Raw genomic sequence first — 25,944 nt, forward strand, 5'->3', positions numbered from 1 at the left:
TTCTCGACTAGTAGACTTTATTTAGCTGCTTGAGTGACTTGCCGACTCGCTATTATCGCACTGTGATTTTCGACTGCCCCGATTCCAACCTAATGCCAATCCCTCTCTAATAAATCTCTAATGCTCTCCCTTTTCCAGCGTTCCTCGCTTTTTATATCAGTTTTTCCCTCCTAAATTCTTCTCGTGATCTCTTTAACTAATTCCTTTTTAGTAAACTTTCAGCTTTCTCCCCACGTTCTGTTCCAAAAATGTGCTCGTTCACTTACATATGTTTCCATGACAACCAAACAAAATATAATAAAATTGAGGTATTGCATAACGCTAAACTTCTACAAATAGGAATAAATAAGGAATATTTACATTTCAAATAATGCGCAGTTAAATTATCAAATACAAGTTCTTATAATATTAATATAGTAATAATTAAAATAGCTTAATAATATTTAATACAGTCTTTTCATTATTAATACATATATCTTGATTAAATAATTAAATATTAAACAAAATTAAAGTAGTTATATGAATATCAAATTGTAAAATAAGTTGTTTACATTAAATAATATTTACAAATCTAGTCTTTGTGATGGAAGATCATGTTGGATTCTGAATCAAATAATAATTACTCCAATCTCTATATATTCAGAATCCAACACTGCCAATATCAGCATGCCATAATTATTCTTTCTCTTGCTCCATATAGTGGAAAAATTCTCTTGAATTAATCTTGGCCTGACCAGCCAATCTCCTCTTATTCCACCTTTTCTTTCTTTACCATGCTCATCCTCCTCCTAGCCTGGACTTTATACTTCTGCCTCTAAATTGTTTCTTTTCCTCCTCAGCTTGCTTGATTTCACTGATCACTTGATTTCATTTGATTATACTTGACACGAAATTATATTGACATTTTCATCATTTACCCAAGTGAAAGCAAATAAAACTTGCATGTGTTATGTCTTCTACTTCTCTTATTTTTGTTATTTTATCTGTTATCTTATCCTACTTACTTATCTTCATTCTTATCCTATAATCAGTTATTCCAAATTTATACTCTTAAGTCGACTGCGCCAGCCGGCAACAGAATTCTGACATACAACTTTAAAGTTACTGAAAACAATATAGGGATCAAGTGGTTTGCAGTTGTGGTCCCCCTTTCTTAGTTACTAATGGATTCCCCACTTACTCATGCACGGTTCGTAATTTGACAAGTGGTAACTCAATTCTAAACAATGACAGACTCATGGGGTTTGAATTAAAGAAACAGATTTATTTAGACAAATACACATATATACACTTTAGTTAAATTTTCAATTCTAAAGTCTGAACTCCCCTCCCTTTTTTAAGTAAGCATATCCAAAAGGTTAACTCTAAAATTTTACACTATCAATATAATACTCTTATTTGTATAACTTCCTTTAGGTTTGGTTAATTTCTACTGAATTGCTCAATACACATAAATAGGAATAACACATATACTTAAGTACACTCTGCAATTCTAGTAAGGATTATATCAGACATACTGCATCTGGAAAAATTCACATGAGACAATATTCTATCTTAGTTTCAGGCTTTATCCTCCCCCAAAATTTAGTTAACATTCAATTTTAAACTCAACATAATGACATAAATCTTTCCTCTATTATAAACAGTCCGAAACCTTGGTTCCCAGCTCAGCTTAAGCTTAGGGTGCCATCTGCTCTCTAGGCATAGACAAAATGTCCAAAGGAAAACAGTTCTTTAGATACAGCATGGTAGTTGACTATATGGAACTCCTTAATGTTCTGTTTCTTATTCTCTCTTTGGTTATTAATTAATCCTATTACTAAAGCTTGTGTCTTACCGTTCTTGCTTTTTTGGTAGTTACTGGGACTTTTTAACTAGACCTCCGGGTTTCCTCACCGTATATTTCTCATGGCATCTGCACCACACTTTCATTCTTCTCAAAAGAAATACTTCTTCGCTGACTTGTACGTTGGCGTTGGTTCACCAGCGGCTCTTTTGTGGGACTCTGGCCGCAATTTCTAATTGTGGCTTCGGCCGATGCAGCATGTACAGCAACGGGAAAATGCTGCTGGCATGGCGGCAAGCTTCACAGCTATCCAGCACTCTGATCAGGAACCAGGAACAGACAAAAAGAGTATGATTGAATTCCACGCCGAAACCTATATAGCTAATGTGAGCGCCCTCTCTCTTGGTAGTGTCGTCATGCACATAGCGGCAGCCGATTGGTCACTGCGGCTCCGAACTGTTTTTGACATGGCGTAATACCTGTATCACTTTACATACATTTTCCAGCATTTATACATAGTTTCTCTTTCATTAATTATTTCACATACTTTATTAATTCTGATCATGGACTACTAAAATTCGCTTTATATCTATAATTGAATGGTTAGACATAGTTCTTGGGTTACCAAATTGTACACTATCTTTTACTTTTTTCTTTCTGAAGGCATAAGTATGTCCATATCCCTGGGTTAAATCATTACCTTATGTTGGGTCGGAAAGAGGATGACTCATCAAAAGTGATTCAACACTTTTTCCGACACAACACGTGTAGTATCTTCACAACTAGACTACTTTTATAAAGAACCTGTTGACATCATATCAGTTGCTTCAGGGTCTCATAATGCAAATTTTCAGGGAGCACATTATTAAATGCACTGTCTTGCAGATGTGTTTATTATTGTGCTTATGTGCAGGATCACTACCCAGACTGGTTTAATCTATTATTGAGGTCTTCTCTGCATGAGCCGGATACAAGAAGATACTGAATTTGTATCAGTGCAAAAACACATATATTTTCCATATAGTGGAGTAGGGTATCTTCCCATGCTGAGTTATGTAACACCTTGGAGGTGTTCTTCTTCTTCCTGTAGCTTCCTCAGTGAGAGGGTGCAGCACCATGTCCTTCCAGTTCTCTCTGTTGGTGGCTTTCCTTTTTGTCTCTGCATAGCCATATGATCCTGTCCATAATCTTATATCTTCAAACCATTCCTTCGTTTTTTACTTCTTGATCCTTTTCCCATAATTTTTCCTTCTAAAACTTGTTAGTATCCTCTGTCCTGCTGAACCTTTCAGTACATGTACTGCCAATCTCATCTTTCTCCGGATCATTTCCTGCAATAAAGATCTCTGTGTTCTCATTCTCTGCAGGACATCTGTATTTGTCACGTGTTCTGTCCATGAGATTTTCTCTCCTATAGCACCACATTTCAAAGGCTATTATCTGTTGTCTTACTCTCTTATTGAATACCCAGGTCTCATTTCCAAATGTGAAAACTGGGCCACACTAATGTTCTTATCGTTCTTTTCTTTGTCTCAATACCCACAGAACTTCTGAGCAGATCTTTATTTTTCAAGAAGGGCTGTTCTTATTTTTATTTCTTTTTCTCACTTTCCATCTGCACTAAAATAGGTGCCTAAATATTTGTATTCTGTTGTATGTTCAATTTTCATATTGTTTATAAATATTTCTGGCTCAGATCTGTTTTCTTTTTGAGATTTTCATCATCATCACCATCAAATTCCTGACATGTACCCTCAAGGGGTGTACAGGATATGACAGTACTACATGAAAAATTTACATCATTACTAACTTCCTATCTACAATTTTCCTCCAAATCAGTCTATTACTTGTCAAGACTGATATATTATCGTTATCAGATCTTATATTTCTATCGGCTAAGGCACATTGTACTGTATCAATCCACCTATATCTTGGTCTTAGTGTGGGTCGTTTTCCTGCCAACAGGGCAGAGAACACTTGTTTTGCTAATCTTTTCTTGCCCATTCTGTTTAAGTGACTATACCACCTGAGATTAGCTCTGCTAATGCACTCCTGGATGCCAACAATGTCAAGTTCTTTCCTAATATCCTCGTTTTTAATAAGATATTGCCATTGATGCCATCTGTTCACGCCTCTAATCTTTCTCAGAAATCTCATATCTGCGGTCTCTAGTCTTTGGTCAAATGTTTTACTTCTGACGCAGCTGTCAGATCCATAAGTTAAAACTGGTTCGAATACTGTCTTGTATACAGCTAATTTGTGTTCCGACTAATTTCTCTCTTATTCCATATGAATTTATTCAGTTGACTTCCTACCATACCAGCTTTGTTGATTCTGTTGTCTATTTCCATATTTAGTTTACCATCTTCACTAAAAATCGTGCCTAAATAGCAAATGTTTTACTTGTTTCACAGGTTCCCCGTTCACAACTAAGGCATTTTCATTGTCTTTGTCTTTTTAATGCTGACCTTCATACCATATCTATTACAACGGTTATTCAATTTAGTCAGGGAACTCTTGCAAACTTGTAGCGGATTTATTTAGAAGTATAATATCGTCCGCATAAAGCATAGAGCTGGCATTAACATCTCCAATTCTGATATCATGTTTAATACCACTTTCCTTCATAATGTGATCCATATAGATAATGTACATCCTTGTCTCAAACCAGATTTAACATTAAACCATCTTCCTGTACATCCTTCAATTCTAACTGCCGACTTACAACTCAAATACAGACTAAGTATTGCTTGATATAATGATCCATTCACACCACATAACTGTAGCGTATTGAATAGCTTCTCTCTTGGCACCTTATCATATACCTTTTCCAGATTGATAAAACTTAAATACAGATCTTTGTTATATTCCGAAGCTTTCTCGACTATTTGTCGTAAAGTGAAGATCTGATCCTGACAGCCTCTATTTGACCTGAATCCAGCTTGTTCTTCACCAAGCTTTTCTTCCACAATTCTTCTCAACTGTTTCTTAAGTATACTTGCATAGATCTTGCCAGGAACACTCAGTAGAGAAATACCTCTGTAATTCTCACATTCAGTTTTATTTCCCTTTTTATATATGGGCACTATTAGAGCTCTACTTCAATCATCGGGAATTCGTCCCTCTGTCCAGGCTTTCTGAACTGTGCAGTGCAGCCACTGTAAGACTTTTATACCACCATACTTCAGCATTTCTCATCGAATATCATCTACTCCTGCTGCCTTTCTACATTTCAAGCCTTTGATGGCTTTTTCTACTTCAAGTATGGATATATATTCCTGACTGTATGCCTGTTGTGTGTTTTTACAACTGTGCTATCACTGCTTGTTTCATTTAGCAAATTTTCAAAGTAATTATTCCATACTTCAAGGATATCTTTTTCTCCCTTTTTCATTTCACCTTATCATCTCTAATTCCTTTTACAGCACTCTTTCCTCTATTCCTAAGCTTCTTCAACAACCTCCAGAATATTTTGCCACCTTCTTGATATTTATTTTCGATGTTCTTGCCAAAGTCCTCCCATGACTTTTGTTTAGCTAGTTTTACACAGTGTTTAGCTTTCTTACATTTGTCTCTGCATTCTCTAAGAGCACAAGCTGACTTATTTGCCAGGAACTTTTGATATGCTTTCTTCTTTTCCTTCACTGCCTCTTTAACTTCCTGTGTCCACCATGGAGTTCTGATTTTCTATCCTTGCAGACAACCTCCCCACATGCCTCTCTGGCTGAATCAATCAGGGTTTTCTTCAAGGCTTGCCACTGAATCTCCAAGGTTTGGTTCCTGTTCTCAAACTCTTTCATTTTTTTTTTTCAATAATCTTTGTGTATTTTAGTCTACAGTTCACATCTGAGAGCTGCTCAACTTTTATTCGCTTTAAAACTTTCTTACATGTTATTCTTTTCAATATGAAATTCAATTTTATCCTGCTCAAGACGAAATGGTGATAGTTTCCAATTTCAAATCCTCTGTACTCTCTGGTGCCCTGCACCACGGAGAAAATATCACTATCAACAATAACAGAGTCAATGAGACTTTTCTTATTCCTTGCCTCTTCTCTCCATGTGAATTTGTGCACATTTTTATGTTGGAACATGGTGTTAGTGATAACCAGTCCATGACCTGAGCAGAAATCGAACAGGTATTTGCCCTTATTATTGGCTTTGCTCTTTTCCCAAAATATTTTTGTATGTCTGACAATCATTTCCTACTCTGCTATTCAGATCCCCAACAAGGACCAACTTTTCCTTTTTCATTGTGTCAGTTGTTTTTTCTAAAGCATCAAAAAATTCCTCCACTTCTACCTTAGTAGAACCTTCTGTGGGACCATAGGCACAAATAAGTCTCATTGTCCAATTCCCCATTCTGATCTTTGCCCACATCACTCTACTTGAGACTGCCTGCAATTCAAGAAAATTAGCCTCGTATTTTGTGTTGAATACTATGGCTACTCCTTCTTTTCCTTGTTTGTCATTGCCTGAATATAACATTTTGTATTTATTGCTCAGAAAGATATCACCAGTTTTTGTCTTTTTTGTTTCAGTCACTCCTATTATGTCGATCTGGTACTTATCTAATTCCTTGGCTAGCTCCATTTCTTTGCCATTCAGGCTTCTTATGTTGAGTACCGATCTTTAACTCTGGTGATATTGAGTTGGGGTGTGCTTTCAGATTTGTTCCAGTAGCTGACTTTTCGCTGTTCGCCCTGGTTCCCCTGGTGAAAACAATGGGGGCCTTTTTTAACCGGGCGACTCCCCAGCCGGCATGAAATTTTTTATGTTGTACCATCATTTTCTACATTGGTTTAAGCCAATAAGAATACAGTTTGGTTGGCTAAATCCCAAATTGCCAGCGTATCCTCTTTCGTTCAGTATCCAGGTTGATACCCAACAGGGTGCACCACGAGAAGGCGAGGATTGGACATTAGGTCAGAAGCCCTGGTCGGTTCTCTGCATTCCTTTAAAGGCTATGTGGAGGTCTCCTCTCAGTTATACAGCTTTGACCCTTAAGAACCGGTGAGATTTTCATAATTTAATTAAATCATAATTTAAAATTTTCATAAATTTGGTCTTTTTGCATTTATATCTAATCGAAACTCTAACTTTTTCGATTATTAGCTGCAGTAATTTGATTAATTTGTTTCTGTTTTCTGCCATTAGAATGGTATCATCAGCATATCTAAAATCATTGTATTTTATACAATGATTTTAGATACTAATTCCTATTTTTTGTTTTTCAGTGTTTTTTCATCACTGTCTCACTATAGATATTAAATAAATTTGGCGAAAGGATACAACCTTGTCTAATTCCTCTTTTTATTTTCACTTGAGAAGTCTCAGAGTTAAACAGCTGCATTTTCTGTTTGGTGTGAATCAGTGCTTTTTTTCTAGAAAAAAAGGTGCCGGAACTCACATCTTGTTAAGCTTTTTATTAAAGAAAATGATATTCATGATGGAGCATGGCGGTTTTCTTCGAAGTGATGTGAGTCATACCTAGATCATAGTCTGCACTGTCTGATTGACCATAGTCATGGTGGCTGATGCATTGTTCATGTTATTCTAAGTGGATTGCGGCTGATCTTCCTGTCTGTCCATAGTAGGCCAACTTGTAGGAAAGTGAACCCTATATACATAATTGCTTTTATACGTATGGTTCTTAATGAATCAGATAAAGGATCTAGTGTTAAATAGGACTTGAAATTCTGTGGATGGTGAACATGTCAAATTTTTAAGCTTGGTATAAATTCTGCCTGCAGATTTTTTTTTCAAAAATTGTTTTGCTGAGTTATTTTATTATTTCATTGGCCAACAACAAAAAAAATTTTTTCTGATGATTATGATCTGACACTTGTTTTTTATTAATTTGGGTGCGCTGATTTCAAATATCAAACCCATTTTTCTTTATCACGTCAGGTTTTTTCTCAATGGCATTTTCTTTTTGCTAATTTGTAAGTTTTTGATAGTTTTAAGGAGGCAGTACTATTTAGAGGATCAAAAAAATCGATTTTTTAATATTATTTTCTAAAAGTATGTACTTTTAAAAATCTGTTCCTAACTTTTTATCAAGACATTCAAAAAATTCTCGAAGATATAGCCTATTATTGAAAGCGGTGCGCAGATCAGAATCGGAGCGCTCACCGCTCTCGCTTGTTAGTAAACGAATAAATGCGTAAGAACCTGCAATGGCACGTACTGGCGCTTTGAATGCGAGAGAGGCCGATAACTGACCTAATACATTTAGGTGATGAAAAGTAGGCGATGACAACTGCCTAAAACAAATGAATGCTATATGCGTCATAGCAGACAAAGAACGATCGAAATCAGTCATTCGTTAATCGATCATGAAAGTATATGAGCACTTATAACGTTTCAATAAAGTCTCTGGTTTTTTTTGTCTTGTTAATTGCATGTTAGTCGGCAGTGAAGAAAATACATCGTGTCTACTACTCGAAAATGTGTCAATAGTGTAGATTCCTTCTGCTACATTTGTGGCAGCTTTACTGTTCCCAGTCAAAGGACAAATATCACTGATTTCGTTAAGAAAGTGTACTTTGTATACTTTGACATAAAACTTGCAGATGAGGACAATTCATGGGCTATAAATAAAGTGTGTAAGTCATGCGTAGAAAATTTACGACAGTGGAGCAAGGGAAAACGCCGAAAATTAGCTTTTGGCATTCCAGTGATTTGGTGTGAACTGAAAAATCATGTAGATGATTGCTATTTTTGTTTAGTTCAGACTTCTGGTTATAATAAGAAGAATAAGAAAAAAATTATGTATCCAAATCTCGACTCAGCAATTCGGCCAGTTGCTCATTCCAATGAATTAGCCGTGCCAATTTATAAAGGACTTCCTTTACTTGAGAACGAGCATGATTACGATATGCCAGATGTTCTTGAGGAGCAAGACCAGGGTGTTGATTTAGACAATGAAAATTTAATTTCTAGTTCTGGACCGCAACGTTTTACTCAAGCGGAATTGAATGACTTAGTAAGAGATTTGGGCCTATCAAAGGAATCATCGGAATTGTTAGCTTCAAGATTAAATGAAAAAACTTACTGGAGCAAGATATGAAGATAACTGTTTATCATAGCAGGGAAAGTAATCTTGTACAATATTTTAAACATGAGTGTGGGTTTGTTTACTGTAACAATGTGTTTACTAACTGAAATGAGTGTTGTACAATATCATCCAAATGAGTGGCGTTTATTTATCGACAGTTCAAGCAGAAGTCACAAGTGTGTCTTACTACACAACGGGAATGTATATGGCTCAATTCCTATTGGCTATTCAGTCCACTTAAAGGAAACATATGAGGACATTAAAAAGGTTCTGAAGTTATTAAAATATACAGACCATAACTGGATCATCTGTGTGTATCTTAAAATTGTGAACTTTTTACTTGGCTTTCAAAGAGGATATACAAAGTTTCCGTGTTTTCTATGCTTCTGGGATAGTCGAGCTAGAAACCAACACTGGAGTCAGAAACATTGGCCTCTTAGAATATACTTAAATGTTGGAGAACAGAATGTTATAAATCAACCTTTAATCGACAGAGAAAAAATCATTTTTCCACTTCTACACATCAAACTAGGTCTTATGAAGCAGTATGTTAAAGCTTTAGATTTACAAGGTGACTGTTTCCAATACATATGTGAAAAATTTCCACGACTTAGTTATGAAAAAATTAAAGCCGGTGTATTTGATGGACCGCAAATTAGAACTTTAATGAGAGACCAAATTTCATCAACTCTATGAACGAAATTGAGAAAGAGGCCTGGACTTCATTTACGATGGTTGCGAATAATTTTCTTGGAAATAAAAAAGCGTGCAATTACAAAGATCTAGTGGAAACGATGCTTGAAAATTTCCAGCGCCTAGGTTGCAACAGGAGCATAAAGCTTCATTTCCTATACAGTCATCTTGATAAATTTCCCGAGAATTTAGGTGCGGTAAGCGATGAACAAGGCGAAAGATTTCATCAAGACGTAAAAACTATGGAAGATCGGTACCAACGAAGATGGGATTCTCACATGATGGCCGACTACGGTTGGAGTATTCAAAGGGATTGCCAAAACAGAACACACAGCAGAAATTGCCACAAACAAAAATTTATTCCCTGAAACTCATGTGTAAGTAAAATTGTTATTTTTTTATAAATATTCTTGTAATTTTTAATGAATATTGTTAAGTAGTTATGTATCTAATTATCGGCCTCTCTCGCATTCAAAGCGCCAGTACAACATGCCATTGCAGGTTCTTACGCATTTATTCGTTTACCAACAAGCGAGAGCGGTGAGCGCTCCGATTCTGATCTGCGCACCACTTTGAATAATAGGCTATATCTTCAGGAATTTTTTGAATTTCTTGATAAAAAGTTAGGAACAGATTTTTAAAAGTACATACTTTCAGAAAATAATATTAAAAAATTGATTTTTTTGATCCTCTAAATAGTACTGCCTCCTTAAAACTATCAAAAACTTACAAATTAGCAAAAAGAAAATGCCATAGAGGAAAAACCTGACGTGATAGAGAAAAATGGGTTTGATATTTGAAATCAGCGCACCCAAATTAGTAAAAAAACAAGTCTCATATAAAAGTCAGCAAAAATTGTGTTGGACTGTGTTTTATAATGTATGAAACACTAACAGAAGTTAAAACTTAATAAAATAATTTGTCAACAAACAGTTTCCATGTGAACCTTTTAGCACAACCAAGGGTTTGACATATATCACTATATTATTATACTCTTGATCAGACAAGAATAGTTTTGAAAAGTTTTTTTTCACTTGATTGCAAATTAAGTGTCCACATTATTGTTCTATCTAGAGAGGAAAGAACAATAATGTAATTTGACAAGAAATTACATTATTGTTCTTTCCTCTCTCTTTTGCCGGCCTGGTTGGCCAAGTGGTTAGCATATCCGCTTTCCAGCCAAGAGACTGTGGGTTCAATTCCACCGAAGGCATGGATGTTTGTGATTGTCCTACTAACCAATTACCATGTACTGCTGTGACCAGTGTCCTAGCACAGTTTGACCCTTGATGTCTTTGCACCATAAAAATCAAATTAAAAAAATAATAAAATAAAAAGTCCTGTATTCAAATATAAGCAAACAAAGTTTACATGTGAAGTCTTGACTAGACTACTTGTATACAGAGCCTGTTGACTTCACATCAAATGTCTCAGTATCTCATAATGCATGCTATAATGCACACTCTTAGTGCTCTCTCTCTCTCTATCTCTTCCCCCCTTTTCAGACATGTATTATTATTATTATTTTGGGCAACTCCAAGGAGTCGACAGACTCATCGAGGGAGGCCCTAGACTGATGTCAAGAACAACTATTTGACATTCACACGGTATCTATCATACCTCGCCTTGAACTCATTCACAGTCATCGCACCTACAACAGACTTTGGCAGCTTATTCCACTCATTCACCACTCTACAAGTAAAAAACCCAGCTCTAACATCCTTGCTGACCACATTCTTTTCCAACTTTCATGTATGGCCCCTAGTCCTCCCACCACCAGTCCTATTCTCAAAAATATCTTCTGAATTAATCTTATAGAAACCCTTCAGTAATTTGAATGTCTCAATCATATCACCCTTTTCCGCCTATGAACCAATTTCTGCAGCCCACAAATCTTCAACCTGTTCTCATAAGATTCATTCCATAGTCCTGCTATCATCTTGGTCACTCATCTCTGGATCCTCTCCACCTCCTCCCCATCAAGAAGAAACCCTGGTGCCCATATCTGGGCACAGTAGTCTAGATGGGGTCTTATCAAGGCTCAATACAGAGGAACTTTTCAGCAACCAAGTGATTTGATGAGCTGATTTAGCCACTTTTGCGATGTGCCCCCTAAACTTCAACTCCCTATCCACCAACACTCCGAAATCCCTGGCCTCGTCAATCTCCTGGGGTACAGTTCTGCCAATGTGATATACTGCTGCTAATCTTTTCACCCCAAAATGCATAACCTTACACTTTGCTACATTAAATCGACATCCATTTTCCTTAGCCCAGTCCTCCAAATCATCTTGCAAAATTTTGACATCCTGTGCACTCACTATTGCTCTACCCAACTTTGCATCATCAGCAAACAAGTGAACACTTCCTTCAGATCCTTTCCTATATTGTTAATGAACAAATTGAAAAGTAGTGGTTCAAGAACAGAACCCTGCAGCACACCACTAGTCACAAGCCGTCATTTTGGACTCTACTCCTGAATAAACCACTAGCTGATATCTCTCCATCAACCACCCTCCTATCCAACTCACCAACCCTATATCCATTCCCATATGCTGCAGTTTACTGATTAGAATTCTATGTGGTATCCTGTCAAAGGCCTTAGCAAGGTGCAGTAGAATCACTGTAAACACATTACCCTTATCCAGTTCAGCCGTCACTGTGTTATAAAACATGAGCAAGTTGCTGAGGCATGATCTACCCCTCACATGTTATCCTCCATACAGTATCCCATTTTCATCTATCCAATCCTGTATTTTTTTCTAGACTGATTTCTGTATATTGCTGTGCATTATGGGAAATGTCACTACCTGTTTTATCCTTAATTGAGGTCTAATAAGCCCATATCTTGAATAACTAAATTTGACACACGTGAACCACAGTAGTAGGTTTTTTATTATGTAAATATTTCATCCTAGGTATCTTAGGACATCATCAGTACAGTGTGGCAATACTAGAAATGACAAAATAAAGGGCGCGTACATACAAAGGAATCCAAATTGCGTGCAGTGGTGCATTGCGGCTTGAACTTAAATTAAATTAAATTGAATTAAATTACTTAAATTAAATTAAAATTAATTACATTTAAGTTATTATTTTACACAATTTTGTATGACAATTTCCCATACTTTAGGGATGGCAAGAACATCATTGCAGTTTAGATTTGGTGTGTGGAGTAGGGTTTCAGCACTTTCTTTATGTAAATGTTTATATTTATATTAAGATCTGTGTAGAAGTTTTGTCTTTTTTCAATGGAACTTGTGGTTTGGGTTTTCAACTTTGCATTGAGCGATGGCTGATTTTATGCAGTTTGATGAGGCGAATATGGTCTTGATGTTTCGAAATGCATTTAAAACTGATCTGCCTGTCTGTCCAAAATAAGAGAGTTTACAGGAGCATGGAACCTCGTATACACCAGGTAGTAGCATAAGTGAAAGTTTGTCTTTAGGTGAGGGTAACAAGTTTTGGATCTGATTGATGGGTTTGTAGGTGACAGTAAGATTGTATTTCTTCATAATTTTCGAGAGCCGTTCGGAGATGCCTTAGATATAAGGTATGGGAATCCTATGGGGTTGTTCTTGTCTAGGTTGAAGTGTGGAGAAATTGCTGATGATTTTTTGAGTTGTTTTGAGATTGTAACCATTTAGAGTGGCTGTGTTTTTGATTATTTCCAATTTTTGTTTTAGAGAATCCTTGGAGGAGCATAATCTGTGTGCTCTGGTTACTAATGATTTAATGATGCCAATTTTTCAGATGATGAGCTGAAGTATTGTGAGTGTAGCATAGACAGATAGATCGGTTTGTGATAGACAGAGGTGGAGAAGAACCGTCTTCTTTTCTTTGGATGTGTAAATCCAGAAAGGGGATGCCTTGGTGGGATTCTTTTTCTAATGTAAATCTGATGATGTTGTTTTTTTTAAATTGGCAACAAATAATTTAAAAATTATAGAACTAGAAGTAGATTTATCAAACACGCTAAATCAAGAATTGCTACAAGTGATTAATAGTGTCTCAAGAAACTCAGGGATCAAAGCTTTTGATAAAAGGCAATATCTTAGGCAATTTGGGATTTAGCCGACCAAATTGTATTCTTATTGGTTAAACCAAAATAAAAAATGATGGTACAACATGACACAATTTCATGCCGGCTGGGGCATCGCCCGGTTAAGCAAGGCCCCCGTTGTTTTCGCCAGGGAACCAGGGCGAACAGCGAAAAGTCAGTTACTGGAATAAATCTGAAAACACACCCCAACTCAACATCACCAGAGTTAAAGATCGGTACTATCAACATAAGAAGCCTGAATGGCAAAGAAATGGAGCTAGCTGAGGAATTAGATAAGTAACAGATCGACATAATAGGGGTGACTGAAACAACAAAGACAAAAACTGTGAGATCTTTCTGAGCAATAAATACAAAATGTTATATTCAGGCAATGACAATCAAGGAGAAGAAGGAGTTGCCATAGTATTCAACACAAATTATGAGGCTAATCTTCTTGAATGGCAGGCAGTCTCAAGTAGAGTGATGTGGGCAAATATTAGAATGGGGAACTGGACAATGAGACTTATTTGTGCGTATGGTCCCACAGAAGGTTCTACTAAGATAGAAGTGGAGGAATATTTGATGCTTTAGAAAAAGCAACTGACACAATGAAAAAGGAAAAGTTGGTCCTTGTTGGGGATCTGAATAGCAGAGTAGGAAATGATTGTCAGACATACAAAAATATTTTGGGAAAATTTGGAGAAAAGAGCAAAGCTAACAATAATGGAAAATACCTGTTGGATTTCTGCTCAGGACATGGACTGGTTATTACTAACACCATAAGAACATAAAAAACATAAAATCCAACATAAAAATGTGCATAAATTCACATGGAGAGAAGACGCAAGGAATAAGAAAAGTCTCATTGACTATGTTATTGTTGATAGTGATGTTTTCTCCCTGGTGCAGGACACCAGAGAGTACAGAGGATTTGAAATTGGAAACTATCACTATTTAGTCTTGAGTAGGATAAAATTGAATTTCATATTGAAAAGAATAACATGTAAGAAAGTTTTAAAGCGAATAAAAGTTGAGCAGCTCTCAAATGTGAACTGTAGACTAAAATACACAAAGATTATTGGAAAAAAAAATAAAAGAGTTTGAGAACAGGAACCAAACCTTGGAGATTCAGTGGCAAGCCTTGAAGAAAACCCTGATTGATTCAGCCAGAGAGGCATGTGAGGAGGTTGTCCGCAAGGATAGAAAAATCAGAACTCCATGGTGGACACAGGAAGTTAAAGAGGCAGTGAAGGAAAAGAAGAAAGCATATCAAAAGTTCCTGGCAAATAAGTCAGCTTGTGCTCTTAGAGAATGCAGAGACAAATGTAAGAAAGCTAAACACTGTGTAAAACTAGCTAAACAAAAGTCATGGGAGGATTTTGGCAAGAACATAGAAAATAAATATCAAGAAGGTGGTAAGATATTCTGGAGGTTGTTGAAGAAGCCTAGAAATGGAGGAAAGAGTGTTGTAAAAGGAGTTAGAGATGATAAAGGTGACATGAAAATAGGAGAAAAGGATATCCTTGAATTATGGAGTAATTACTTTGAAAAATTGCTAAATGAAACAAGCAGTGATAGCACAGTGGTAAAAAACACACAACAGGCATACAGTCAGGAATACATATTCATACTTGAAGTAGAGAAAGCCATCAAAGGCTTGAAATGTGGAAAGGCAGCAGGAGTAGATGATATTCGATGAGAAATGCTGAAGTATGGTGGTATAAAAGTCTTACAGTGGCTGCACTGCATAGTTCATAAAGCCTGGACAGAGGGACGAATACCCGATGATTGGAGTAGAGCTCTAATAGTGCCCATATATAAAAAGGGAAATAAAACTGAATGTGAGAATTACAGAGATATTTCCCTAGTGAGTGTTCCTTGCAAGATCTATGCAAGCATACTTGAGAAACGGTTGAGAAGAATCGTGGAAGAAAAGCTTGGTGAAGAACAAGCTGGATTCAGGTCAAATAGAGGCTGTCAGGATCAAATCTTCACTTTACGACAAATAGTCGAGAAAGCTTCGAAATATAACAAAGATCTGTATTTAAGTTTTGTTAATCTGGAAAAGGCATATGAAAAGGTGCCAAGAGAGAAGCTATTCAATATGCTACAGTTATATGGTGGTGTCAATGCAGCATTATATCAAGCAATATTTAGTCTGTATTTGAGTTGTAAGTCGGCAGTTAGAATTGAAGGATGTACAGGAAGATGGTTTAATGTTAAATCTGGTGTGAGACAAGGATGTACATTAATCCCTCTGTTATTCATTATCTATATGTATCACATTATGAAAGAAAGTGGTATTAAACATGATACCACGATACTGACATTAACATTAGAGATGTTAATATCAGCTCTTTGCTTTATGCGGATGATGTTATACTTCTAAATAAATTCACTACAAGTCTGCAAGATTCTCTGACTAAATTGAATACCTGTTATAATAGATATGGTATGAAGGTCAGCATTAAAAAGACAAAGACAATGAAAATAGGTAGAATTTTTGAAAAGGTCAACTGTGTTTTGAACGGGGAACCTGTGTAACAAGTAAAACATTTCAACTACTTAGGTACGATTTTTACAGAAGATGTTAAATTAAATATGGAATACACAACAGAATCAGCAAATCTGGTATGGTAGGAAGTCAATTGAATAAATTCATATGGAATAAGAGAGAAATTATGCGGAATACTAAATTAGCTGTATACAAGACAGTGTTCAAACCAGTTTTAACTTATGAATCTGAGAGCTGTGTCAGAAGTAAAACACTTGACCAAAGACTAGAGACTTCAGATATGAGAAAGATTAGAGGTGTGAACAGATGGCATCAATTGCAATATCGTATTAAAAACGAGGATATTAGGAAAGAACTTGACATTGTCGGCATCCAGGAGTGCATTAGCAGAGCTAATCTCAGGTGGTAGTCACTTAAACAGAATGGGCGAGGAAAGATTAGCAAAACAAGTGTTCTCTGCCAGGTTGGCAGGAAAATGACCCAGAGGAAGACCAAGATATAGGTGGATTGATACGGTACAATGTGCCTTAGACAATAGAAATATAAGATCTAATAATGGTAATATTGGAGTCTTGAAAAGTAATAGACTGATTTGGAGGAAATTTGTAGATAGGAAGTTAGTAATGATGTAAATTTTTCATGTAGTACTATCATATCCTGTACACCCACTTGAGGGTACATGTCAGGAATTTCATGATGAAGAAAAAATCAATAAATTACCTACCAAAAAAATGGGTGGTAAACTTATCTAACCCCCTCTAACAGAAGATGAATTAATAAATTTAGTTTAATTCTTTGAAGATGAATTAAATGTTCTAGCAAGAGGCCATAAGTTTGCCATTCCCCTAAATGTCTCCCATATGTAGATTTCATACACAACATTGAAAGAAACATCAAGCACCTCCCCGTATTGAAGCCAACAAACTTCATTTTGAAATAGCAAAAATAATTTTTGATGCCAAACCATCAGTTTTAAACATTCCACCATCACAATTGAAAGCTCTTACCTCCTTAAAACATAAAAAAAAACATAATCATCACCAGAGCTGACAAAGTAAATACTACAGTGGTTCTTGATACTGTTTCATAAGACTGAAAAATGAATCTCCTACTCCGAAACTGAAATACTTATGCAAAACTGGACTGTGATCCACAAAAAGACAACTGAAGAAACTGAACAAGCTACTCGATGAAACAACGTTGTTAGATGAAGAAACTTCAAGAAAACTCAAAACATACCATGCTAGACCTCCGAGAATATACAGTTTACTCAAGCTTCACAAAAACAACGCCCCACTCAGACCTGTCATTGATTCAATTAGCAGCCCGACTTACAAGTTATCAAAATTTTTATCAAACCTTCTCCGTCCCCACATAGGCCATTCAACTGCTGACAACAGACATGCTAATTAGCTTCAACATCGTCTCTTTCTTCACCAATATCCCCCATAAAAAAACTGTAGACCTATTAAATCAAAAATTTCCGTCGGACATTGTTGAACTTTTCAAATTTGTTATCACTTCTGGTTACTTCACATGGAAAGGGAAAATCTACAAGCAAGAAGAGGGAACAGCAATGGGGTCTCCCTTGTCACCCAACTTAGCAGATCTGTTTATAGAACATCTAGAAGAAAAAATCCTTGCATTCAAACACAAACCAAAACTCTAGCTTCAATTTGTCAATGATATCTCGCAGTCTGGAGTCATTCCAAACAAGAGCTACTTCAGTTTTTAGAAAAAATCAACCTCCTTCATCCTCGCATCAGATTTACATTAGAAAGAGAATCCCCACAAGGCATTCCCTTTCTGGATTTACACATTAAAAGAAAAAAAGATGGTTCCATCTCCACCTCTGTCTATCACAAACCGACATTTTCAGGCCGCTTCGCTCACAATACTTCAGCTCATTATCCCTTTCAAAAATTTGGCATCATTAAATCATTACTAACCAGAGCACACAGATTATGCTCTTCCAAGGATTCTCTAAAACAAGAATTGGAAATAATCAAAAACACAGCCACTCTAAATGGTTATAATCTCAAAACAACTCAAAAAATCATCAGCAATTTCTCCACATCTAGACAAGAACAACCCCATAGGATTCCCATACCTTTTATCTAAGGCATCTCCGAACAGCTCTCGAAAATTATGAAGAAATACAATCTTACTGTCGCCTACAAACTCATCAACCAGATCCAAAACTTGTTAACCTCGCCTAAAGACAAACTTTCACCTATGCTACTACCTGGTGTATACGAGGTTCCATGCTCCTGTAAACTCTCTTATTTTGGACAGACAGGCAGATCGGTTTTAAATGCATTTCGAAACATCAAGACCATATTCGCCTCATCAAACTGCATAAATCAGCCATCGCTCAATGCAAAGTTGAAAACCCAAACCACAAGTTCCATTGAAAAAAGACAAAACTTCTACACAGATCTTAATATAAATACGAACGTTTACATAAAGAAAGTGCTGAAGCCCTACTCCACAGACCAAATCTAAACTGCAATGATGTTCTTGCCATCCCTAAAGTATGGGAAATTGTCATACAAAATTATGTAAAATAATAACTTAACTGTAATTAATTTTAATTTAATTTAAGTAATTTAATTCAATTTAATTTAAATTCTTTTGTCATTCCTAGTATTGCCACACTGTACTGATGATGTCCTAAGATACCTAGGACGAAATATTTACGTAATAAAAAACCTATTGCTGTGGTTCACGTGTATTAGCGTGTTAAATTTAGTCATGAATTCTCTGCAGGTTTCTCTATATAATCAAATATCTTGAATAATGTGCTCATGGTTATCTAGTTTCAGAGGAAATGAGAAAACATTTGAAAAGATCCAGCAGCAGCAAGTGATCAGGTTGATATTGAACGTATGGAATTGTACATATGAGAATAGACTGATGGAATGTGGTCTTCAAAAGGTTACAGATGAACCCAGTTATCCCTGGAAAATCGGTAAGGGTGGTTAGGAAGTATGTGAAATCCAGGTTCTTCCTATGTCTTATGTGAGTATGTGGAATAGGCTCCCATTCTGTATTGTGAGTGCATTTTCAACACGCATTCACTAAAGGAATTTAGGCATTGTGTGATCTTGAAGAGAACTTCCTTTGATAGGTACATTAAATGTTATTATTTTACAAAAGTGAAGAAACTGATCATGATACCAAGAACACATTTCAATTTTACATTTTACTTGACCTGCACACATATCTGGCCTTATGCATGCAGGTCAGATATAAGAAAGTAAATTAATAATAGAAAAAATAAAGAGATGATGCTGTAAACATATGCTGCACCATATTAATAATATGGTATTATTTATTTATTACTTGTAATGTCTTTTGCTCTATACTTTATATATTATCTATATCTTTATATGCTGTTATTCTAATTTAGCTGTACGTGCTTTCTCTCTCTGAATCTGTCTTGCTTATATTATTACGTACTATGTTTATCTACCCTTCGTACTACGAGTCTTATGCCTGAGATACTAGAAAATTTATTTAATTTAGACTGCGCCACTAATATCATTTAATTGGCATAAAACTTGGTAATACGGCTGGCAGATTTCTCTCTCTAACACAAATTCCTTCAATAAAACTTTACATAAACAGTCGTAGTCTATTCTTTTACTTAACTTTACGCTTTGGCTGTATCACTTAGTTTCCCGCTCACAAGTCCTATTTATTTAGGAACAGTGCAGTTTTAAAAAGAAACAAACATGCAGCACTTCTTTAACAAAAAGAACAAAACAATTTATTTACATTACTATGAAATATACATGAATTTAGACATTAGGGAGATTGCTTTCTCTATCCATTTATAAAATCTTTAGCATAAATTATAACCTATTTACTTTAACACTAATTAACTTCTTTAACTCACAATCTTATTTACTCTCTGCTTACAAATTCAACTTATTAAACTTCTAGTTTACTTGCAAAGCGGTTAGCTAACTCTTTGTTAAGTTATCTTTACAAAATTTATATCAACTTCCAATGCCAAAATTTTATGCCAATCGATTCTCTTAATGACATTCTTACTACTATCGAACAATCTCTTAAAAGTCCATCTACAACCTACTATGAGAGGGAATATACAAAAGGTTTTAACTTACAAAAGACTCAGCATCGCACATTCAGTCAAAAGTCTTTCACTACAGTCTTATGGCATTTCTTTCAATTCAGATCTTGAGCTTCCTCAAGAATGTTTGGCTTCAGTAAATATCTCAACGGGAAAATAGTGGGCTGTGAACTACGACCGGCAAAAGGTTGTTCTCCCACAGTGAAAAAGAAAATCTTCCGAGCAGTTGCTTCAGGTAATTTACATTGCCTTTTCTCCTCTGCTTTGGCTCATCGAAAATGCCTGGACAACTGCCATCTCCAATAGCTCGGACAGCCGCTTCCAATGACCATAATTGCTGCCAACTGTGACTCTCTTATGGACTCCCAAATCTGTTGTTTCTCTCTGGCAATGACTGGAAGCCTTTCCTTCTTTGGCAACGTCTGGAAGCCCTCTCTCTCGTGACGTCTCGAACTGGGAAGCTCTTTATGCTTGTCTCAGTCCCTTTTTATTATCCTTCTCTGAGACCTCGCATGAAGTTTGTATCCCCCGAAGAATTCGGCATGGTTCTTTCATCTTACGTTTCAAGTTTGGTCTGCCGTTTGTTCTCTTCTGTGCTATCTTTTGATTGTAAGTTACCTGCCATTGGAAAGTTCTTTGAATCTTTCAGACAGACTTCAGAGGTGTTTACTTGCAGAGCTTGTAAGCCTTTCACATACATACAAAATTTCATAAACAACCTTTCTTATGCCGCCATGTAGATCTATTACATACAGCTCCGACAGCAAAACGTTGCCTTGTTTTTTAACACTCTGAAATATTCTTATTAAAATAGTATATACAGTTAACTTCCAAAGGGTTATTTACAAAAAATATCTAATACAAAATATACAGAGACAAACGAGTTATTTTTACAACATTCTCATAGGACTTGACCTCTGTAAAAGATCAGTGTAAAGCGCTTTGATATTTATAAGCTACATCGAATTTTTACAATACCATTGCTTAAGCTATTTGAAAGCATAAAGAAAATATCAAAAGTAGGATTGTATAACAGAAATCTAGACTGTTTTACTTAAAACCTAGGTTCAGAATAGAAACAGCAAGAAATTTTCAAGTTAGAATACTATTTTTAGGAAGAATGGAATCTGACATTAGAAGCAAAGACCCCAGAATAGAGAGGGGGGGGGGGGGGATGCAATCCAGATGACAGGTCCCTAGATAGTTTGTGATCGAACTGTTGGAACAAAGAAAGCCAAATTGTAATGATGGTCTATTTGTTCTTCTTGAAATTTATTATTATTATATATATATATATATATATATGTATATATATGAGTAAATATTTTTCTGCATATGATTAAAAAATTATAGTACTGTGTGTTCAATATACAGGCATAGTGTAGTCAGGATGTTTGAAGATAGCAATCAGCAGCCTGCACGCACTCCACTACGTAGAGGTATGAGTTTAGATGCAGTTGCCCGCCGAAATTTATTCCAGCACCAACAGTCATCTTTAGACAAAGTTGAACATGAACAGTGTAAACTTGAACCTAAAGTTGAGAAGAGGATTGTTGTACTTACTGACGAGGTAAATACTTTATTTCAGTAAAGATCATTCAATTTAACTATTGAATTTTAAAACAACTGCTTTGTCAAGTTTAACAGATAGGTTTATACCACTAAAGTTCTTATCCCCTAATCTTAGTTGTGTCAGTGATAATTATAACCATACCAATGCCTTTTTTCATTCCACAAAACAGGCAAACTGGGCTTATAGCCTTAGTTGTTTTGGTCATAAATACAAAATAACCAATGACATTCATAAATAATAGTTAATTCTGTAACATTTTTTATTACTATTTCTTTTAGTTATTTCTCTTGATTTCCTTGCTTTTGCAGATAAGGTATTTTCTTCTTGTTTATTAATTTTTTTTTCTCTTGCTTAGTTCCCATTTAGCTTGCTTTTACATGCTCAATAGGAATGAAGGAGGAACTTTTCATTATAAAAACAAACTTGAAAATATTTGAGATTTCCTGAAATTCAAAACAAGTGCTGTTCATTTAGAGCTTCTTTCATATAGGTATAAAACTACTCAATTAATAATAATTAATTGCTACGAGTTGCCTGGTGTTGTACTACTTATCCAGGTAAGATAGTACAACACTATATTCAGTCCTGAAAATATTTTCAGGCGCAAACTTTGTTTGCTCTCACTGGGATAAAGGATTAAACTAAATTTATTATAGTCTAACCTAGTGAAAAATAAACTTTCAACATCTTTCTCTAAATCCAGAGTAATTTAATAAAAAAAAGGTGGCAAACCTTTTGACAAATCCTATAGGTAAAGATGACCTTGCTACTGCTTCTGCCTGGTATCTCCAACTCTGGGCCTGGCTCCTACTGAAGAGACCTCAATAAAGGTTAAAACTAGTCTGGGTAGTGGCCAATCCCTTAATGCATAACAGGATACATATCCACAAGGAGATGTGTTTTGCATTATGGGAGATACTGGGATAGGAGTGTTGGCAGCTTGCTCCACCTTTGCTACGAGTTGCCTGGTGTTGTACTACTTACCCAGGTAAGATAGTACAACACTATATTCAGTCCTGAAGATATTTTCAGGCACAAACTTTGTTAGCTCTCACTGGGATAAAGGATTAAACTAAATTTATTATATTATTTTTCATCAATAAAACTACTCACTTAATTTTTGATGCATTTGCCATAAAAAGTGGATGCTTGTACATTTGTCAAAAGATATTGTCACTATAGTTACAAAGTAGATATTTAAAGACTACTAACAGTGACAGATACATAAACTTAAATTGTAATTTTTTGTAAATTATATATTCAGAAATCTGCACCAGTCAGCTGTTTATGAGTCATGTAATGTTTGTAATTTGGTATAGAGACTGTAAGGCATTATTTCATGTATTAGAAATTCTATTTTCAGATATAGTGATATCACTATAAGTATACACCATATCATGAGATTGTGGTGTATACACCATATCATGAGGTTATCATCTTTTTTCCCATGGAATTTTTAATTCTATGTAAAAATAAAAATCAGCATTAAAGGTAGATAACACATTAATTTTATCATCTTGTATACTTTTGTAAGATGCGTACCATATATTATGAGAGACAACATTCCTCCCAATTCTAATATTGGATCTCAGATTTGATCAGCTCTTTTATCCCCCCCCCAGACATTATTTGGGTCATTTTCCTGCCATTCTTATTTTTCATTCAAACACTTATTTTTTGCTTAGGCATTTTCTTTTGTAAAAAAAATACACTGTATAACAAAATTAAAAGGATATGAAGAGAATATTAAAAAAATTACTTATATGGCTATTCGATAGTGTGATAATGATTTTGTAACATAAAATGAACTATATAACACATGGTTTATGAAGCATAAATTTATTGTACAAGGAATATACCAGACAGATGGGCAAATAAATGGGGTTGTCGGTTCAATGCAGCAAAATGTAAAGTCTTGAGCTTTGGGATCTATCGATGGGAGGATGCGTACTTGATTGGAGGAGGTAGGGGAGACAAGAGATCTGGGGGTGATGATTGATAGAAAACTGAAATTCAGGTAGCATATTGCAAAGGTGGTGAGGGTAACAGAGGATTGCTGCAATACTGAGAAGGACACTGACCTGCAGAGATAAGAGTTATCATTCCGTTGTATAAGTCCCTGATCAGACCACACTTAGACTATTGTTCTCAGATTTGGTTCCCCAGGATTTGAAGGGGATAAATTGACTGTGGAAAGGATACAGAGGCGGATAACAAAGATGGTTTCAGGACTGTACAATATGAGTTATGAGGATCGACTGAGGGAATGTGGACTGCAGAGTTTGGTGGATAGAAGAAGGGGGGGGGATGATATGATCGAGACTTTTAAACTGTTGACAGGCAGTTACAGGGTAGACATTGGAGAATTCTTTCACTTGGTGGAACAGCGGGAAGGAGCTATCATGGGATGACAAGGGGCCATCCCTGGAAGTTACGAAAGGAGGCTGTGTGCAAGAGGGTGAGGAGTGGTTTCTTTGCATGGAGGGTGGTTGAACCTTGGAATTCATTGCCTGAGAGAGTGGTTGGAATGGGGACAGTCATTGGGTTCAAGGAGTGGTATGATAAACTTTGTATTTTCAAAAAACGACCTCCCACGATGAGACTTTTGACTCCATGGAGGCCTGGATAATAATAAAGAAAATAAGTAAAATGCATATGAATGTAAATCTTTATAAGTAAAAGTTTATTGTAGCCAATACAGAAGAATGTGATAATAACTTACAGGGATAGAACATAAAGAGTATTGTATTTTCAGGTGGGGTATTACTGATGATAGCTGAAGAATTACAACCTTTTGTAATTCTTCAGCTATCATCAGTATTGTATTTTCAGGTGGGGTATTACTGATGAGACTTTTGACTCCATGGAGGCCTGGATAATAATAATAATAAAGAAAATAAGTAAAATGCATATGAATGTAAATCTTTATAAGTAAAAGTTTATTGTAGCCAATACAGAAGAATGTGATAATAACTTACAGGGATAGAACATAAAGAGTATTGTATTTTCAGGTGGGGTATTACTGATGATAGCTGAAGAATTACAACCAACAAAATTATAAGATAAAGAGGATTTTAGGTCTGAGAGAGATGGTTTATTTGATGTGTGAGATAGAGGAAAATAGGACAATATACATTGTTGGGTGGTGCTATAGATCAGGGAGTCCACAGGAAGATGTAGATTCCATGTATCAGGAGATTACCACAATGAGACTTTAACTATGGGACATCGATTGGGGGGGGGGAAAGGGGACATGGCAAGATGGAAGTGGGATTTATACAGTTGCTAAGGGATAATTACACGAAACAACATGTTATAGAGGGGGACAAGGAGTTTGAGGAGTGCTGGATCTGATAATAGCATCAGAAGATGTATCCAGAACCAAAGTAGACACACTGCCTCTAGTTGGGGGAGAGAGATGATGTGGTCTTATTCTGGGAAGTTGCCACACATGTGGAGTTCTCTGTCAAGAAGAGGTTTATGTTCAACTATAAGGCTGGTGATTATGAGAGACTCAGGAGTCATTTTGGAACAGAGCCATGGCTTGAGAAGCTACAAGGAATGAATTTCAGTACTGCACTGAAGTGGTCAGAGATTGCTTGAGAGTAGCAGTATCAGACTACATACCCAAGATAAGGGGGATAAACCAAGTTGGAATTAAGTGTGAGTAGAGATATAGCAAAATCTGCAAAAAAAGAACACATTGTGAAGGAAATATAAAGAAAAAAGTGATCAGCATACTCATGAGCAGTACAAAGTGCAAGCAAGAAGAGTGACTAGTATTATAATGAAGGCAAAATCAGACAATGAGAGAGAATTAGCCAAACAGGCCAAAGTAAATCCAAAAGAGTTTTTTTGTTATGTAGCAAGTAAGAGAAAAAATGACTATAATAGAATGACTTTAAGCAATGCTCATGGTAGGAAACTGACTGAATCAAAAGAAATAGTTCAGTTGCTGAGTGAACATTTTGCAAAGGTGTATCATGCAGGTGGTTATTTTACAGTTGCTGATGCTACAGAGATGCATATCAAGATTGAGGTAGATGAACAGGAGGTGTTCAGCATATTGAAAAATATGAATTTGAACACAACAGTGGGACTGGATGGCATATCAGCCCATGTACTACATGTGCAAGAGAATTTGTATTGCCTCTGATGAAGTTGTTCAATCTAAGTC

The 25,944-nt window shown here is 35.9% G+C and overlaps 1 protein-coding gene across 1 annotated transcript in view; it reads left to right on the plus strand.

Moving 5' to 3' along the window:
- Positions 1–25,944, plus strand: part of LOC150103475 (uncharacterized) — a 384,849-nt gene that overhangs the window by 312,816 nt on the left and 46,089 nt on the right. Inside the window, exon 13 of the mRNA XM_090397834.1 lies at positions 21,569–21,764. Within this exon, the coding sequence (XP_090253960.1) occupies positions 21,569–21,764 (196 nt within the window). The remainder of the gene's footprint in view (positions 1–21,568; positions 21,765–25,944) is intronic.

Source organism: Typopeltis vanoorti, chromosome 9 (genome assembly GCF_054136105.1).
Source record: "Typopeltis vanoorti isolate ZY-2024b chromosome 9, IOZ_Tvanoo_1.0, whole genome shotgun sequence".
Lineage (NCBI taxonomy): Eukaryota > Metazoa > Arthropoda > Arachnida > Uropygi > Thelyphonidae > Typopeltis > Typopeltis vanoorti.